This window comes from Anopheles coustani, chromosome 2 (assembly GCF_943734705.1).
Source record: "Anopheles coustani chromosome 2, idAnoCousDA_361_x.2, whole genome shotgun sequence".
Classification (NCBI taxonomy): Eukaryota; Metazoa; Arthropoda; class Insecta; order Diptera; family Culicidae; genus Anopheles; species Anopheles coustani.
Genome location: NC_071289.1, coordinates 61,274,493 through 61,295,253, shown reverse-complemented (window position 1 = coordinate 61,295,253; position 20,761 = coordinate 61,274,493). Strand labels below are relative to the sequence as shown.

The 20,761-nt window shown below is 43.2% G+C and overlaps 1 protein-coding gene across 1 annotated transcript in view; it reads left to right on the top strand.

Annotated features, from left to right (window-relative positions):
- LOC131266618 (agrin) overlaps positions 1 to 18,594 on the top strand; it is a 50,163-nt gene extending 31,569 nt beyond the window's left edge. The window contains exons 2-6 of the mRNA XM_058269211.1: positions 15,287 to 15,719; positions 17,136 to 17,226; positions 17,312 to 17,634; positions 17,741 to 17,932; positions 18,048 to 18,594. Coding sequence (XP_058125194.1) covers positions 15,287 to 15,719; positions 17,136 to 17,226; positions 17,312 to 17,634; positions 17,741 to 17,932; positions 18,048 to 18,594 — 1,586 coding nt within the window. The remainder of the gene's footprint in view (positions 1 to 15,286; positions 15,720 to 17,135; positions 17,227 to 17,311; positions 17,635 to 17,740; positions 17,933 to 18,047) is intronic.
- The last annotated feature ends 2,167 nt before the right edge of the window (positions 18,595 to 20,761 follow it).

The window sequence follows — 20,761 nt, the reverse complement described above, 5'->3', positions numbered from 1 at the left end:
TCCAACCAAAAACCCCAAACATGTGTGGTTTAAGCTTGGTTAAAAATAAAGCGTGCTTCCGCGAGCCGACCAGCAAAAGGTCAACGGCGTCAGCGCACGTCTAAACTTTACTTCCTCCACCGGGCCTGTTAGTCCAGCAGTCATGTCAAAGGAAAATGGCGCAAACGAGGGTCCATTCCTTCCGTGCGTCAAAACATAACATACGGCAGCGGCCGCTAAAGAACAACGCACCATAAATCATAACACGCGCGCGAATGGAGGGAAAAGTTCGACAAACCGAACCCCACATTGGCAACGCTGCAGAAACGAACGAGATGTTAAAGGACCGCGAAGGGGATGGCCAAAAACTCTTATCAAAACTTTTTTACTGCCCAAATAAAATCATCTTTTTATGATGTTTTATGTTGCAACGTTATGGTCTCCTGCCCTTTGCTTTGGTTTGCTGTTTCGGTTTTTGCAACGCCATTTTCCATTCAACATTCTGGTGTTTATTTCCCTTCGCAAATAAAGAGTCTGTTGGCTAAACAACGAGAGAAAACATTTACTACCCTTCTGCCGATTCTTTCGCACTCTTCACCGCCGATCATTTGTTCGCTAGCATTGTCATTTGTTTTACCGCGAAATTCCGCGATGTTGTAGAACGATTTATTAATTTGTTTCTTGTTCTTTTCTTTATTGCAGGTTCGTATTGGCTGCCATCCCATGATACTCCCGAGGGTTTATAAGGGTGCGAGAGTATCAGACAGATATAGATTGGAATCTCCGGGGTAAAGCTTAGACCAACCACTTTCGCCGGTGATAGAATGTTGGGCAGTAAAAGGTGAGGAACGTTGCAAATGGATCGAGCTAGCTGAGTCGAAATTCCCATGGGTGGAGAAGCCGTGCACTGACCTAAGATATAGCCATCAAATGTGTTCGAGACGAAGACGCAATCATCAAACCTACCAATCGACCGCAAGAGGAACGAGGCAACGTTGATGGTTTGTCGTATAATTAATCATTTTATCGCCCGGCTGAAGGAATCGGGAATATCATCTGAGGTGGTGTGATTTATTTCACGCGTGGATCTAATCTAAACCACAATGATTTCCCACCATTAAAGCATAATGGATCGAACTAAAGTGTCCTTTACGGTGTGATTATTTGAGGGATGATTCAGTCGGATTCTAAATCTCTGGCGAATTCGACCAGCTTTATATACCAACTGAAATGTCACATATATTTGCTCCATGTATTCTAGAATTGTGTGATTTCGATTCAGATTTATGAATCTGAATGCCTCTTTGCTTCGTTAAAAGAACAGAAAAGTAAAACCCAAAGTCCTTGATTTTTGCTCCCTTGATCAAATGAAAGAATGATGAATCATGAAAGATTCATGCAGGTACATAAGGGTTCAAAAGATTCATTCAAGTTTTTAAGATGCGAGTCCCGAAAGATTCTTGAATCAATCTGAATGAATCTTAGCAGAATTATTCATATGAATGAATCTTGCCTAAAGATTCATAAAGTATGTAGGATACATCCAACTCGGACTAATAAAATAAAATGCAAGCTGTTGAATTTATAGTCTTAAGCCCTTTTTTAGGGCATAAGCACAAGTGCAAATGTCTCGTGCTGGTAAACAAGTGCTGGTAAACATCCAATTTGCAAGGTTACACGCATTTGCCACGCTTATTCCGTTAGCTTGTTGTCAGTTTAGGAAAACGTGACTTTTTGTAAACGTATAAATTGCCTGAAAACAGCACAAATTATGCATACAAATTTAGACATACAGCATGAAAAATGCAACCCAACGTGCATTCCATCGATGAAATTTATCTCTCTAATTTTCGTGTTTGAAAACACTTGCAAATTGTTTTTTATAAAAATAAATTATATTGAAAAACCTCCGGCAACGTTCTTTTGAAAAACAATTCATTGTACTGATAAGCATTTTCTCAAAGAATTTAGTATAATTTGGGATAATTTACAAAATTAACCCCTTCACAGTTTTGCCTGGCTCGGACAAGATAATGGAATTTGTACTGTTTTGCCTTTGAGTAGTTTTTTGTCGCACGTTTTGTGTCTCCTTTCATTGCGTGTCGTTTATTTCGAGTGTACCTGCTTCGTAAACATGTTCTAACATGTCTGTAAACTTGTATTCATATATTTAACACTAATCGATGCAATTGCAAAGTTTTGCTTATTATCGACAAACTATTGCTGATCTCAATCACAAATAATACATAAGCAAACTGACCATCATTTAATAAAACAAATCCCAACATTTTAACGAAAATATTATATTTTCTTCGGTTCTAGATCAAAAACTAAAAAAAAAAAAAATGCAACAAAACAGTGTGACCAATTTTCAGCCATTTTCTCAACTTGCCAGGACTTTGAAGAGGTTAAAGTTGGTAAACTTATGTTCGTAGAAAATAAACACTTACCGGAACAGAACTCTGCAGATGAATAGCTTATATTGTATACTAATATTTTGGAAACTTCATGTTCGATGTAATCAGAAAACCACCAGTTGCTATTCTTTGAAGCGAGGAGTGAAATGCTCGAAGATTATTTTCTGAGTTTCCTGCAAGCCTTAATTATAATTTTCAATTTTCACCTGATCATCGCCGCGACGCCATTCGCGTGGTGTAGGTTTTGCGAAAATTATACGTTGACGAAAGCTGCCGGGCATGCGAATCAGAGTGCACACACATCAAGGAAATTGGATGCCCCAAGCGAACCAAGTGTGTCGAAAAGAGCCCGCTTTTTCAGATCAAAGGAAAGATAGATCAATTTTGTGTTTTCGTTCTCAGGTAAACATACTTGCCATCCCTTTCGGTTAATATTTATTAAGCCAATTAAATAACGGCTCGGTTAAATTATATAGATTTGCTCCAGAAACGTAAGTGAACCGAATCGATGAATGGGGACCATTATTTTCACCTTTTCCGCGAGCACAAATACGATGGGACGCTTATCGCGAAAACCAAACAACAAGCTCGACAGTATGAATGCAAGAGTCGCGAGGGAAGAAAATTAGGTACTTTTTCCTTATTCCTCCTCTGGTGGCCGAAATAAATCGCGCCCATCAGATCACAGCAATAACCGCAGGGTAATGACCACCATTGAGACGCAAACCGCTTCCGCATCACCGACCTTTCGCATTGCGTCCGCCAGAATCGCTTATGAGGGCAATTATTTACATATACGAAATTGATTTTCGCTGTCGCGCGTCCAACGGTATATGTTTTATTTTCGTATTTTCATTAAATTCAACTGCACCGCGCGGGCAACGACCGATCGCCGGTCAAAGTGTATCGACATTAATTGAATAAAAAAAAAAACCCGCTGCACGAAAAAACGGAACTTGCGCGAACTCGGACGACGGTGAGAAATGCAGAGAAGACGATGATGATTTATTGCACGACAATCTGTCTTGTTGTCCCACGGCGTCCGCTCGATCTTACCCGCGATGGCGATCGTACGCAAACGGCCTACAACCATTTCCCACTGACCATTTCTCCGGTTCTTGAAAAAGCAGGATGCTGTAATAAATATTGAACGAAACAAAAGCTAACGCTACGCTTCCTGAAATTCAATTTGTACCAGACAAACAGCGATCGCCATTCTTTTTATCCAACCAAGCGACATAAATTGAAAAGAACGATGAAAGGGTCACTGCCACCGGTTGGTTGATCGGTGCGAACGATATCGATTATGATTTATGTCCGACATGAAAGCGGAACTGGAAAGGGTCCAGCCAACGTACGTCTGCAATGATTTTACTCGCGCGTTTTGACATGCAGAAATGCAAAAAATATATGTAAATGAAGTAACAGTAAGTTTCGTACATTTTGCATTAATTTTAGTGTCACATCTCCTGACAAATGTATTGTTATGCAATTGCTGTTCATTCCGGGAAATCAATCAACATAAATCAAAAATCAAAAATCATAACACTTTATCATTACGTTGGAAATTGAAAAAAAAATATAAACGTTTTTCCTTCGCCAAGATAATCCAAAATATTAAAAAGTTGCTCGTTTTTTTCACTAAATCAAGATCTCCCAACAATTTTAAAATGTTTAATCTTTACAATTCCTGTTAATGCAAGATTTCCTATTTTTGAAGATAAAAATTGTTATCGATTCGTTTTATTTCTTTTGCTTTGGAGAATTTACCTTCAAACCATTGATTAAAAGAGAATCTTATGATTCAATAATTTGTAACAAGATTTTTGATCGTTTATAGTTTTCGATAAAAATGGTGATTTCAACAAAACCAATTTGTTGAAAAAACTACAGTTTAAATTCCACCTATTTGAGCTATTTAACTTCCATAAACTTTGTGCTTGTGTATTCCTGTGAAGTCCACTGATGGGAAAATTTGTTATATTTTCCTTTATTTGTTGTTTAAATTTAAGTGTCACGGGAATGTAGGTAGTTTAAATTATATCAATTATTCATCACTAAGGAACATTTACACTACTTATTTGAACAATTTTTAAATTGGGTTTGATTTAATTCTGTTCAATCTTTTAATTAGTTTCTTCTATGTGCGTACGTAGAATTTTTGTGTTGTGATAACCAGTCCTGCAAACCGCATGTGCGACGTCAAGAAACACACACGAGAGGGGAAAAAAAAGCAGAAGCATCAAGTCCCAAGCGCATCGGATTACACATTTGCCCGATTTTACGCTCCAACACGCCGTCGTTGCGCAATCGCACACGCACGCAAACCCTGCCTGGCCACGCGCTACCAAACGCCGCGAACACGGACAGATTCCGATCATTATCTTGCCGGCTCTGGCCGGCTGAAAGGAATCACGAACAAAAATGTACTGTTACTCGTCCAGAGCCGTCCCAGCGGTCTCGGAAAAGGGCGCCTCACGAAAGGGTGTTGCGCATAGGGCCGCTGCCGCCCTTGTCCACCGTCCCTCCGCACGCGCTTCCGCAGGAAAGTTCTACGGCCAGCTGCACCACCACCGAAACCGACACCTCGTGACTCCGACAGTTCCACCGGGTTCGGTTCGGGCTTCATTAGCAGCTAAATCAATTAGCTAATTTGCTTTCCCTTCGGCTGGGCGGGAGGTTTTTCGCCACGGGCGGAAAAGAACACCGACGGGTTAAGGTGCGGAGTGGTACTGTGTGGGGGGAGGTGGAGTGTAGGTCTCTTGGAGTGACACCCCTCCAGCACGATCCGCCGTCTGGTATGGCGACTTTGGCGTGGAAAACCACACGATCGCTTCGTGGATTCAACCTGGGGTGCTCCGCTTCGAATCCGTGGACTTCAATGTTTGAGGATAGCGATCACTGGAGTACGAGGAGGCGGTGGTAGAGCGACAGGGGGCAAACTTCGGGTGACCACAGCGCGCCACGGTTGTGTAAATTGATCACTGGGTTCGTCGTTTGCTCACAGCGGTTCTTTGGGAGAGATCTCTCTCCCTCCCGCGGAGGCCACCTCCTCCGACGGCCATGTTTGAGGAAGAAGACCCCAAGTCACAGGTTGGGCGCACGGAGTTTGGCATTCGCTTTCCCAGCAGCAGGAGCAGCGCGGAAGCCGAAAGAAGAAGCCGCAATGACAGTAATGAGAAGAAATCGGCGGAACCGAAGTGCGACGCGACGACGGCTTGGAGCAGTGGAAAGCAACAACCGGCAACAAGATAAATTATCGCACATCGCACAAATTACGTAACCTCGCGACGAGCCTCGGGCCACGCAACCGGAGGGTATCAGGTGCCATCGGGTGGCCAAGGGCAAGGGCCCCGACTGGAGTCGCGTTCCTTTTTTATGTTTGCGTTGGGAAAGGGATTTCCTCAACTCCGGGAACATCCCGGAGGGCATCTTCTCGTCAAAGTTCTCTCCCATGCGTTATTTCTTCTTTTTCCTTGCTCCATCCATGTTTTTGTTGCTCTCTCCGATCGTTCGTTCCTCTCGAGCCGTGGTCAACTCCATCGGGAGCTGTGTTTTTTGTTTTTTGCAGCTGGCGACGGTGCGGTTTTTGCATTGACGCGCTCGCCGCTTTGGGATACCCATTTTTAATTCGGGTTCACCGATTTTTCATTCTCTTTCAATTTGCACCATGTAATTGAGGTTAACGACCGGGAAGGATGCAACTGTGCGGTGAGCAGCAAAATTTGCCATTTCTGATTTCGACCGTTTCGCTTCTTTGCTTGTTTGATTTTCCCGTCTTGCTTACGTGCTTTGTGTTTTCCTTTCACATCTTCTACATGTGAATTGATTGTTTTGCAGTGTGTCTCCAAGATGTTGATAAATTTTTAACTAATTGACTTTACACCGTTTGTTTTTGTTTCGGCTTGTGTTCTTTTTACACGTTTTTCTGACTCTTTGATTCATACTGTCTTCTTTTTTATGGCCTCGTATTTGCCAGTTGAAGGAAATATTATGTTGTATAATTTGACGTTTTTAGTTGATTTAGTTTTAATTTGGAAAGCTAACTTACATATTTCGATATCATTCTCTTTTTGAGAAAACATGTTGGCATTTTACAGTTCTCTTCCTTTAATCTTTGCACTTTCGTTGCGGAAACTGTGTGGAAGATAAATGCTGCTAGCTAAGAACTCTAATTCAAGCAGAAAACTGATTTTGGAGGATGTGCAAAAATGTCCAACGCATAAACTGTACGAAACAGGATGCGGGTTTCACGAACAGAAAAAGCTAAAAAATTCAAGCTGAATGCAGATAAACAAAAAAACTTAACAATAATACATCGCCATTCCCACATACAGGATGAGGATCCGATGGGCCTATTTGCCCGGCGGGGTGGAAAGAATCGTTTAATCGGCTCTTAATCTGACACATAATTCCTTTTAACCGCCGTTTAATAACGCACTGATGTGGGGGCATTTTATCAACTTCATTATCCCTTTCGTTTCCCGATGTGGGTATTAACTGAATCTGGTACATAATGCGTTTGTTTCTGTTGTTTTTTTTGCTTATTCGCATTCATTCCACCTTTTCCCCAACACAATGAGAGAGTTCACAAAAAAGGTGGGCTGGTTGATGCAGACTGTATTACCGGAGGCATTCGTTTGATCGCATTCATACGGGAAAAAGATGAGCGGATAATGCCTCTTTTCTTTGCGCTTTGCCCACGTTTTGTTCTGTAACTGGTTTCATACTTATGGTATGCATTATGATTTGGTTCTTGCGTTGGAAAACTCCATTCAAAATTATGTGTTGCCAATAAACAAACTTCACCATTGATGTTGAAAATCGAATAGAATGCATCTTATTAGTTTTTAAGAAAAGCTATACAATTCAGTACTTTATTTGCATTTCAAAATTCAATGCCGTTTCATTGGGTTTTAGGATTTCCTCCGTATGTATTCGTATTGAATCTTCTGCAGCTCGCGGATTCATCCATCTTGCCAACACACTTTCCCATAACGAAGTGACATTTTATTTGCTTTCGAGATTTCCTCCTCTCGTTCAAATGTGGCTAGAGCAAGCGTCACCTCAACGCCGTTAAGTGTAAAAAAACCATCTCTTCTCACGGAACACATAACTCTCACGCCGACGTTAAGTGAAACTGTCCATAACACATTCTGGTCCGTGCCGCCCCAAATCGTTCCTTCCCGTGGTGGTACGGGCCCGGCCGAAGGTGGAAAAGTCGCACGTGCGTGCGCCCGAGCCATGCCGTCCTGCGTTGCTCTGCTTTTCTTTTTTGCTGATTCCCGTTTATCCTCCCCCCCATTTGGTGGTTTGGCGTTCGAAACATTAAAAACACCCCCTCCCGGAATGCACATTAAAAGATTTCAAACTTCCTCCGCGAAAGAAGTACGGTTTGCCCCTGCGAGACTCTATGATAGTGTTACGACGGGGCGATCTGGATTGGAATCGAGCGGATGATGAGTAACGCGAGAACCGCCATTCCCTGCTCGCTCTACTTCCTCCACCCGGCCGCGGCTGCACGGACACCACGATCACGATGCTCACGCACGCGCACGCGCATCACTGATGATCATGATGAAGTAGCTTCTGGCCCGAAAAACGGGGCTATTTACCTACGCTTCCGAGCCGCAGTGTTCGGACCGAAAAGGAGGACACCGCCACAGTGGCCAGCAAAACGTTACACCTCGGGGAAATCCTCTTACCGCTCGTAGCGATGGTGGAAAACCGACGGGTAAACTGCTCATAACGCTTAGTACGGGATGCGCCGCGACGGTTTAAGTCTTATCGTAGCGAAGCGAGAACCTTAAATGGAAAAACCAAACGACAATCGCTTAAGCCACAAATCGAACTCATCTCCAGGTACCTGCCCTCCAGGTCGCCATTCCGCTTCCGTCGAGCGAATTCAATTTTCGGCGCGGGAAATGGATTTTCTCTTTCCCATCACATTCACACACACACTCACATATATCGTTTCGTTTACCGACGAGTTTCTCATTAATCTAACCTGCTTGCCTCACTCGGTCCGTCTGTGCGCACGTGTGTGTGTCTGCAGATTGCGCATTTTCGCGAACACTGCATCCCCCACTCTGATCCCTCCCCCCTCCATTAGCTCCGTTAGACACGCATTTCCGCAGCCGGTTGTCGTTACCTGCTGCATCATTCACTTACCGTTTTAACCTCGGAGGGGTCAGGGTGGAGCCGAGAAAGGAAGCGAGAGAGAATGAGGGAGAGAGACAGGCATGCATGGAACCTGGGAAGTAGTTAGGGGATCTCCTCAAAACTGGCGCACGGCCGCCTGAGCGCCTGACCTCAACCGGATCGTGACGATCATGATCATCAGTTTCCGCGGGCTCCAGTAAAGGTTCACTTTCTCTTCCTAAAGACGGCTTTTAAGCGTTTGGCGTTTATGGTGGCATCTCACTCCGTTCGGGCGTTTAGTGTTGATTTATGCCTTCCCCACCGGTGCGCCATCTATCTTGTCCGACTGGCAGGTGAATCCCGTAGCGTTAGTACCGGACTACAAGATCCCGCGACCCGTCTGATGTACGGGATCTGATGAAAGTATGTGCGTGCGGACTTCATTAGAGTCCCGCACTCCGCTGTTGGCGGTAATCCCTGTTAATATACTGTGCCATTTGTCAAACGGAAAGTGCTGCGAAAAAATCGGTGCATATGATATGCATCATCGGGTATCGTTTACCGAAGGGATTAACCGAGGGTCAACAGCTTTCCACGGGGGATCGCTTTCATGAGGCAGCCACTTTCCTGTGCCCTTCTTTACCACATCTCATAGCTCAGTCACGACCGTTACGACCAGTCCGATCTGCATTCGATCCTCCTCCAGGACCTCGAACTCCTCCCGCACATTCCTATCCGGTCCGTTCGAAAATGGAAAACAAGAAAACCAACCCATCCGATCTGGTGGCACACGTCGTGGTGACCATTGCGCCATTTGTCAGCATTCAGTCGCACACGGTTGGCAAATTGGCATGGCGTGAAAATGCACTCTCACTACGTTCCTCGCTTGCCCCCTACGCCCCTAAGGGGCACTTAAAGAAAACGAGCCTACAGTTACCGGGACGCACACCAAACCGGAACCCTTTTCAGCTGACGGTTTCACTGAATTGATTGTGTTAGTCCCTATCGCTCGCCGACGATGGCGGGGAGATCCATTCAAATGCACACCCTCCCCCACTGCTCGGCAGCTAGTTACCACGTTTACCACGTTTTTGTCGGCAGGCATCTTTGCGGTCCATGTTTGGCACTTCAGGTGCCGCCTTCCCGGGATCGTCGACCAAGCCCGTAACATTCCTTCGCCTGCAAATGGAGACATTAGGCGTTGGCGCTGTTTGCCTAACGAAGAGATTCCTTATTCGCGACGCTACAATGTAGTATGCTAATGGAGGAAGGTCCACGAGTACCTTTGGGGGCAACTCCAGGGAGTAGCTCTAAGTGGCTCGATAGGGCGATTTGTGTTCGACGAGTGGATGTATGATCGGTATCAACCCGAGGAGTTTATATCTTCCAGTTCGGAGTGCATGGACTTTATTGATTACGGTATTTCTTTTGATAACCACAATCTGTTACTAGTAGACATACTACAGCGAACATGGCATTGAGGTATCGTCACCTTCACTCATCCGAAATTGCCTGACGCACATTTCCTCTTGCTCCTGAAGGTCCATCACTTACAACACTATTCCAGTCCCACATATCGTACGATGTTCAATCACCGAAAGCGAGAATTAATCCACATTCAAACCCTCGAGGAGTGTCTGTTGCGCAAATGACATACTTTACCGGGCACAAAAACATCCGAGACCATAATTTACGGTAGAGGAAGCTGACGGTTCTGCAATCGATACCTATATCCGTGCACACTAAACTAGAGCACGTGGAACAAAAGGCATACTGGATACATCACACATTCCCAGTGGCTTAAGGCCGTACCACGGTTCGGCATGTTGCCTGAACCTCCGTGGCGAGGTTGGCGCGCGATATAATAGCAATAAATGATGTGTGCCATTTTCCGTGCAGCTCTGCAAAATCCGACGCTCAATGGTCGTTTTTGCTCCACATTTCGAACCTTCGGCGTCGAGTGTAACCTATAACGTCCTAGACAACCAAGGGGCCCAAGAATATGGGTCAGCCCATCGGTCGGGATGATTGGCTGCGACTTGATTGCGACCCGCCAACGCCCTTCGAAGCGGAACACTCTTCGGGGGCATTCCGTCTCCCTGTGCCGTGCTCCAAACGAAAGGAGAAGACCACCTCCCGTGCAGCAGCATTCTAGTTGCCGGAGACCTTGCAGTTCGCGCGGAATGGGTAGAGGAATATAATTTAGCGGTTACCCGGTTGTGTTCGGTCACCCGATCCACCCCTCATATCCCACCTTTGGACACCACGGTCGAATGCATCAGCGTTCCCGTGCACAACTGCAGGTAGGCGGGATAATGTTTTATCCCGGAATTCGCGCGGGTGATGGAAAATGGGGCGCGCGCGCGCGCGCTTTTTTCATCGTCGCTTGGGGTAGGGATCGCCGTGAACAATAATGATCGCGTTTCGCACGCGATTGCATCCTGAAGGGTACGGCCGCGGGAAGAGAGGGCGGGTGCAATGGAATCGGGATCACTGGTGCAATGGGATCTAGTTCGCAACCGAAAGCACCCCCACGTGCAGCGTGTCGGTACTTGAGGCCATCCATGCCTTACATGAGCCGCCGAACGATCGTTCGAATTAATCGAGAAACTAGGCATGCTTCAGATGTTAAGCCTTCTTTTCCCCCTTTTCGCCTCCGAAGTACTGAGAACTCGTTATCGTACAGCAACCAATTTCCTTCCGGACTCGTTGCGAACTCTTCGAGCCTCTCTCCTAATTAGCATACTTAGAACCTACCTCCCGGAATCGGGTGTCGTGTCGATTGTTTCGCACGCGACGACACGCCCCATAGCGTCCCATTGCCATTCGGGTGGATGGTTTAGCTTTATGTACACAAGGTACGTACCATGAGAAATGAAACAATCAAACACACTCATTCCCCTTCCTCTAGAGAAGACTTTTCATCAAACGAGGAGCGCAACCAAGACCGATAGTACCATCTTTAGAGGAATTTTTTCCCCTTCCCGCGTCAGTTTATCTTCTGGCGCATGATCAATTAAATGACTACACACTGCATGCAATTAGTACAAGAGTACTTCAATTAGATTAGATTAGGGTCTTACGTCGATGTCATAAATTATTAGTCAAGATGGGTTACACAGTACTCCAGCCAAGTATTATTGTTATACAAAGGTCAGAAGCTTTTTCATATAATTTTCGGCTGTCTAATATGGTCTAATTGAGCGCAGCTTTACAAAATCAAATTACCAAAAGTACAAATCAAATTCCTTAAGACTACACTAAGAGTTTCTCCTTGATTTTCCTTGGTCTTTACTGTACCAAGAATGTAATATAATCACCTTATACCAAATCTTAACAAATCTCAAAACTACTTTCAACAATAGCACCCATCAAATGATAAAAAAAAGCTTCAGTCCCTAAATCATCATATCTATGCTATTAGCCAGCAAATGTAAATCAGTTCGTAAGAGTTATTTTTATTATTAGATTAGTTAGGCTAGTGACATTGCTTTATGGTACGATATTTTGTCGGATCTCAGATCCGCCAATGCTCTGTAATTTTCTACATTCTACGAATTTTATTATTTTCTCTAGATGAAAGCCAAACATCTTGATAAGTTGTGTGTAGTATGAGGGAAAAATATAATGGAAACCCCCGAGTTGAATAACATTTCGATTCTAAGATTCTTCTTAATTCTTCTTAATTTCTCATTTTTCTTAATTAATTAAATGAAGAGTTTCACATGGAAAACTTTGATTTCTGTTTTTATATTATCATTTTCAGGGGAAAATAACAAAATTGTTGCTTTTGTCGGCGTAATTTATACTTATCCCATAATCGTGGCCAAGAACATTGTTTTCAGTGAGTTTTTTTTTTCAATGATCGCAACTCCACAACTAGTCTATTAGCAACTGGACAATAATTGCCTATCTTTTCAACGTTTTATCACACGATTTTTGCAACGTCATGGTACATTCCATATTTTTGGATTATTATTAAAGGCAATTTTATTAGTTTTTTACCTAAAACTAACAAAATCCAGGGGGTCTTATAGATACTGAACTCAGTGAAGTCGTGCAACCTTCGTTGGAGCGGAAGTAGTATGGATGAAAAAATGAATCCCCAAAAAACACACAGACCTTTGCGAGGAACATCGGCCAGTCCTGTTGGTAAACGGAATGCGTGCACTGATGGCCAAACGAACGGTTGCTCCAGTGGTTCTCGGTTGATACCGCTGGAATACCATGGGGTATGGGTGCGCTCGGACTCCAAATTAGCCCAATTACGGATGGAAGTGGGTTACGGCAGCACCGGTGGCATTCTTGCCTGTGGAGACGATCACTGTTGCTCGGGTTTTTTTTTTCATTTCACCCTAAGATCAACTTCAATCGACTCTTGCCTTTGTCGAACGCCGGGAAACAAATTCTAGCTTTATGAAAAAAACGTTATCTAGGGCAACCAACAGAGTGTGGAGGTGCCCCCCGGGGGTTCACGGTTGCATAATTGCTACCCCCGGGGTGGTCCTGGACCGTAAAAAGTCGCGGCCTTGCAAACTAATGTGTGGATAGAGCAGGTTACGATAATTCCTCCAGAAACCAACCCCGCTAGCCCGTCGAATAGGAAAGCCCAATGGGTTTCGGGAGAAGATTAGAAACTCGTAAAAAATTGTTAATTTTTTATCGCTCCTGATCGTATCTGCTGGCAGCGATCTTCTTAATGGCGCCTTGAGAAAAAAAATTGAAAGAAAGAAGAAAAAACCAAATCGACCTACCAATCTTTCTAATGAAGATCAAACGATAAAGAACCAATAATACTGCAGATTACGAAAAGTGTCACTAGGATGGACCGAAAATGGAATGCAAAGCGTCCCTCTCGTGCCCAGAAGTTTCAACTGCCCTATAAGATGTTATCGAACTGATCGAGGAAATTAAAGGCAATCAAATGATGATCCTACGCCAATAATAGATAGGATTTTGGTTTGCGATAAAATCTACAGTTTTTTTTCGTTTTTTTTCGTTAAGCATACGCTATGAAAAAGAAAAACTAAAAATCTGTTAAAGCAAATATTGCTGGAGAGGATATAATCTTTTTCTTATAGTTTTTGATTGTCAAGACCGAGAAAGAGTAAGGAACCACATGGAAAAAGCAGTTATCTTCTACTATAAGGTCCGTTGAAGGTTTGCACGGTGTCCAATATATTCTCATACACTTTTTTCATTTGAAGTTCAGACGCTACAGTGTCTATACTTTAGCCATATTTTTTTAACATTCTGCTTTACTTACACATGTAATTTTGTTTAACTGTTCAATGTCCATCTATAATAAAAAATGAAAAAGTTTCGAGTTGATATAAAAAAAATATCTTAGAAGGAGCATCCCCAAAAACTATGTTTCAGATTTTTTAGACTCTGATAACTTAAAATGATTTTTTCATCGAACATTTAGGGGGTAAAGTAGGATTTTCTGATTTATAGATCAACAAAGATCCAGCCAAAGACAGTTCAGTTAACTCTGAACTAGCGAATAAAGCGGTCAGGAAACGAACTCGAACAAAATAAATATACTAAAAAGTAACAGTTTACGGAATTGAAAATTTGTTAACAAATTAGTTAAGTTATAGCGTTTTACAAGTCGGGGTCAAAATTACGCCTAAAAAGCATTCTGGGGATAGTCAAGTTGGTTCTCGGAACTGGTCGAACACAAAAATCTGAAATTTTTGTTTTAGATATAGCTTTGGATTTTAAGAAAAGCCTTTTTTTGTAAAAATACTCAGCCGTTTTCGAGATATTAAAATCGAAAACTGCGTTGGGAAGAATCCCCAATTTGGATTCTAGTGTTAATGTCTCCGAAACTGCATGGTAATATGTTACTAATATAAGACCGGGAATGCCAACTCGTTAAGAAACGTCGGATTGGACGGAATTCTACAATCGATCATTTAATAAAGCTTGAAAAAGCAACTCTCCTGCTATCGCCTTACGCTGGCAGAGTGTTTGTGTTTTCCGATTAAATCTATTTGTCCTGGGCACATTTGTCTAGGGATCTTTTAAATAATAAATTGTGGTCTTATAGGTCCAACGATATGTCGGATATTTATAGGAAACCTTTTTGTTTCCGAAACTCTGCCCCAGCATGGTTCAGGGAATATATTGAAAAATGACCTAAATACCGCTTGTTTTTATCGAAAGATCCGCAAGGTCAACGCTTACATTCCATAACGGGTGTTTTTGCAGCATGTCGTAAAGACAAACATAGGGAAAATGTAGCGGAAGGGTAATAAGATGGCTGATATATATCCAGTAATTAATGTTTTAAAACAGCTTTCAATTAAAGAAAAGTCCAAGAAAATTCGACTAAGTGTTATGAAATTATTGAAGCTAATTCAAATCTCAAATACATTGTAGAACATAAACTAATAAAAAGCTTCTATTTAATTCTGAGTCTGAAGATATTCTGTACTTAAAGGTATCTTATCGTTTACCGCGAACAATACTGTCCGACATCCGACACATATCTTCAATGGCGTAAGATATGCATCGTAATCGGTTTTAATATAACACCGATCGTTTGCATACCAAGCTTGGAGCTTGGATAATAAAGTCACGCCGATACACTTCCCTGACTGACAGCTCAATGCAGCAACAAGGGTTTTGCAAACTTTGTAACCCACACCAGACCACTGGCAATATAGCGAACGAAAAGAAGTAAACCCGCGTGATGGATCCTTTCTGATGTCTTTTACGTTATTTTTCTCTCCCCTTCGCAGAATCTGTGCCCTCGCTGATCGACACAGACCACCTCGGGGCGGACGGCACGAGTCGCCAGAGTAAGGCCGTCTCGACGCACTGCCCACGGTCCTGCCCGCTTCAGAGCACCCCACAGGAGCCGGTCTGCGGCAGCGACGGACTCATCTACGCCAACCAGTGCGAGATGAAGAAGAAGACCTGCACCAAGGCGAGCCCGAATGCGGTTACGGAGGATAAGGTTGGCTGCGAGCGGTCGAAGGGATCGCCCTGCAATCATCGCTGCCCCACCGAGAAGGACCTGGTCTGTGGCACTGATGGGCGCACGTACCTGAACCGGTGCATGCTGCGTGTCCAAGCGTGCCGCGTCGGTACGGCGGCCGTGTCACTCGCCCACGTTGGTCCTTGCGCGAACGGCAGCGTCATCCGTGAGTCCTGTCCGGTCGATTGCAATAGGTAAGGGTTCATCTGTTCGAGGCATTTTACTAAACTAGTGTAGCAGAATGGTTTCCATCTACTTAAACAAGTTCGGTTTTATAAAACCTTTTATCTCGAACCCTAACACGTTATCTTATTAGCTGTCCAATAAATGAATCCATTAACTGTATTTTCCAATGTACAGTGCACAGATTAGTTTACCAAATATATGTGATCCATAGACACATTCTAAGTAGTCTTTCCATTCAATAATTCTAATTGTAAAATCTACTATAGTTTTATCGGATTCTGCATTATTTTTTATTATTTTGACATTTCGCCTTAAATGATACCAATTTTCATGCCGAACAAATTTAATTTTAGCAATTTACAATAATGACACTGTACCAAAAAATAAAAAATTAATTTATGAGATTTAGAGTGAAATTGGTTTTAAAAAATACTATGATACTCATTCCCGTGTTTAACTTCGTTTATTGAAGCATGTACTTGGATATAAAAAGAACACCAACACTCGGTCCATGAAAATTACATCAAATATTTTTTTTATCAAACATCAGTACCGTAAAATCGAGGATAATAGAAAATGTCATGGATTTTCGGTTTTTTTTACTATTCAAACCATGAACTATTCTCTAGATCTAGAAACAAACTAGAGTAGCATTTAAATTCCGGTCTATAGGAAAATAGTTTTTTCACAGATACAATGTTTTGAAGCACACACTGTTTTGTTTTTAACACAAGAATCCAAACAGCATTTATTTTTACCGTCACGCAATTTTTGATTTTAATATGATTTTAATTTTTAAATTACAAATTAATATTCTTTAACAAAAAGAATTTTTCTTTAAATTCAACACTACATCTAAAACAGAAAATGCAGAAATTGATTTTTCTGTTCAACCAGTTCCGAGAATCAAATTAGACGAAATTAACCAGGGCCCAAGTCTTTTGGCAGTCATTTTGACCGCTCTTTTTAGCACACTATAGCTTCGTAGTTTTTGAAAATCTTTCTAATTCATAAACAGCAAGTTATTAGTACATTTGTTGACTACATAATGAAGAGGTACATAAAAAATGAAATAAAAAGCCAAAAGATGGTAAACGAGCATACCAAACCACGAATTTATTTGATTTTTTTTATTGTTATAGCTAGCGAGTTAAAAAGAGAAGTCAAAGAGACTGGTAAAAATCATTCGTGCAAGATAGGATAATGGAGAATAGAGAGATAAATAGAGGGAGCATTAGAATTCAAATGCACTTCAAAAACATTCAACTAACAATTTTTCTTGTTTTCCCCTAAAGTCCGAGTACATTGTTGTCAATATCTTATATTAGGATTTATTACTAAATATTTGCTTAATAATCCCAATACCATTTTAAGTCTAAGTTGATGTGCAATTTTGTTCGTTCTCCTTCTCCCTTCATCCATAGTGCTCCACAGGACGGTCCGGTGTGCGCTTCGGACGGAAACGTGTACAACTCGACGTGCCAGATGAAACTGATCACGTGCGGCCAGGGTGTGGTAAGTATGCGATTACCTTCACATCGGAGTCCCCACTTCACATTCCACACACTCTCTATCTCTCTCTCGGGCCCTCCCGGAACAGGTACGAACGAGCCGCAAACACTGCCAGAGCACACGCAACTGCCGGGAGTCCTGCTGGCGTGTGGCCCGCCCAACCTGCGGCTCCGACGGTCGGCTTTACGCCAGCGCCTGCAAGATGCGTGCGTCCAACTGCGGCAAGCACGTGTTCGAGGTGCCCATCTCGTACTGCATGTCGCAAGAGCGGGCGGGCGGCAGCTCGCACAGCGCCAGCAACAAGATCGAGGACTGCCCGACCGAGTGCCCGAAGGACGCCCAGCAGATGATCTGCGGCAGCGACGGCAACATCTACACGTCGACCTGCGAACTGAAGATGCTCAACTGCGGGTAGGTCGGGGAGTCGTCGGGGCAGCGGGGATGCTTTCGATCGCATGTTAATCGTCACCCTGTCATCTTCCTTTGCATGGATTCCTTGTGCCTTCGCCATCGCTAGGCAGAAGAAAAAGATCCAGGCACTATCGCTCGATCGCTGCAAGCAGAAGATGAACCGCTGCAAGTCGCTGCCGGTCTGCAAGCAGCACTCGAAGAACGGGGCCAGCTTCTTCGGCGACCAGAAGGACATGCTCTGCGGTACCGACTCGAAGACGTACAACAACGAGTGCGAGCTGGCCCGAGCGACCTGCCTGTAAGTGTACCGCTGCGCAAGGGCAACAAAGTTGCCGTCGTTCGTGATCGTATCTTGCGTGGGTGTTTCTGTGGCGATTTGTCGTCATGTTGGTGTTGTTGTTTTCTACTTGTAGACGAGGCGTACAGCTGGCACACATTGGACCCTGCACGCAGCTCAAGTCGAAGGTGGACGTCACCGACTGCAGCAGCTGCACGCCGGAGGAGGAGCAGACCGGTCCGATCTGCGGCTCGGATGGCAACACGTACAAGTCGCGCTGCGAGCTGAAGCAGAAGACCTGCGGCCTTCGGGTGGTGCCGGTGTCGCTGAAGAACTGCGCCACCACGGCCCTGTGCGAGGCGAACTGCGAGCAGCAGCCGACCAACTACGTGTGCGGCTCGGACAACAAGCTCTACCCGAACGAGTGCCACATGCGGCGGGAGAACTGCGGCCGCCACATGTTCCTGGTGCCGATGAAGCGCTGCCTGGCCGCGTTCAGCTTCAAGGGTTGCTCCAAAATCTGCCCGCAAGAGTTCGAACCGGTGTGCGGCACCGACGGCAAAACGTACTCGAACGAGTGCTTCCTCAGCATCGAGAACTGCCGGTCGAGGGCGCTGGTGCAGAAGAAGCACGTTGGCCCCTGCGGACGACCCGAGGAACCGTCACACAACTATCTCTACTAAACCCCCTCACCCCCCAAAATGTGCCCTTCAGCTTTCTGTCACTGCCACGCATGCCCTGAATCGATCATTTGGTGACATCCGGACAATGAGCAAAATCTACCAACTGTGGACTTCACCATCACTATCGTCCTTTCCGTATCGCTTTTCCATTTCAGCGTTAGTCGTAAGGATACACACTCTATGTAGGATAAGTGACAACAAACAAAAGGCTCCATCCCTCTTCCCCTCCCTGTAGCTCGTAATTGCGTAGTTAAGATAACTTAAATTTGCAACAATCTAACCTGCTGATACTTCTTCCTTCTGTCCACGCCATCGTCAACCACTTTATCCGAAGATCATGAAACAAGAGAGACTACCGCCGAGGCGCCTTCCTTTTACACCACAAACCAAGCTGACCAAGCTTTTTTGGAAACTTTTTACACAATTGAAATGGAAACCCGTTGCCCTTTTTCCCAGTCTGCATACCTTATGCTTGTTTTCATCTCCCTCACTCAATCAGCCAGCTCCAACTCCTTCTATCTGGTCACGTGATTTTAAATGAAACGATTAAAGGAAAAAGCTAATTAAACTCGTGTGTATAATTTATATAAGCAGCGGAAGGAAGTGCAGCGAGCGGATCCAACGTGAGCTGAAACGTTGCAAGCCACACACACACACACATGGCATTAGGGTACTAGGTTGCGCCATGTTGCGCAAAAGGAAACGCTAATTTATTTATAACGACTAGTTACATATCAGTTGATTGTAAGCACGACTAAGCAGACGAAAATGATTAGTGAAAACGGCCGCGAGGTTACAAAAGGAAGAAAGAAAGAAACAAAAATCAACTAATGAGTAAAGTGACAACGAACGTAAGTCAGCAAGCTACCAGGATACCGCAGGAGATCGATTCGTTTGATAATTCACCCACGGTAATCATATGTTTATGTGACACAAACATTTCGAAAATGTGTTTTTGCCAATAAAGAGAGGAAGAAAAGCTTAAAACGTACCCGTTTGTTATTGCGTTATTTTTCTGCAGTCAAGGTGGTAGCCCGAAACCTCTGACGAGCACGTGCGCATCCTCGTAATGCTTCACATTCCCGGGCAGTTTATTTTTAGTTGTGAATTATTATGTTTATTGAAAATTTCACAACACTTTTAACAAAATATAAAAATAATTTCGCACTAATTAAAACGCCGTACATATGAAAAAGTAATCTGCATTTCATTTTTCCTTTGAATAATGATGACAACCATAGGAAAGAAACACATTTGGGTATATGTTAAACCTTATTGTTATTCAATTAAACACTACAAAATTCTCAATCAATTATAAATAACAACAATATTACGTGAATTGATGAACTTTCAAAACAAAATATTAATATTTATTCATGCAACGTTGCGCTGTTTTCTGTTTCTTTGGCTTATCGATTGGCTTTGCGATTTACGTTTATGATCTGCTATTTATGCTAAAAATATTAAATACATATACAATAGATATCCCACATACGCGGTACTCGACATACGCGGATTCGGAGATACGCGGTATTCAAAATTTGACAGTAGATTGGGTTTATTACATCGATTTAAATTCCACAACCACACGAATAAATATGTAAATTACACATTTGCATAACTTACGCTTTTTATTTCGTTCGTTGCAATTTATGTTGTTTGAATACTCTTGTACACAAGAACTCGATCTCTTAACTCCTACTATAGGCTATGTGTCAAGCAATACTCGAGATACGTGGAAATTCGAGATACGCGGATTTCTCTGGTTCCCATTATCCGCGTAAGTCGGATATCCACTGTATTCAAAATTACGTATTGGAAATTGTTAATAAGAATTTTATTGCAAAAATTCCTTATTTTCACGTCATAAAAATTTTATTTTGTGCTATAATGCAGATGATTCTCACCTCTTTTTTAAAAAAAATGTTTAGTTTGTGAAGTAAACAGGTTTAACTGATTTTTCAAACAGCAGTTGCGTTTTTCCCGCAAAGGTCAGTGAATCAGTAATTTACCGGTACCGGTTCGTGTGAATGTCACAAATGTCAATGCTGGAGCCGCCATTGTGAATCCATCGGATAAATAGCAGATTTAATTTCCTCAAAAACTAGAAACAATAGAGATATCTTTACCAACTCTGCCTTGAAGTGCCTTGAAAACACCTTTTATA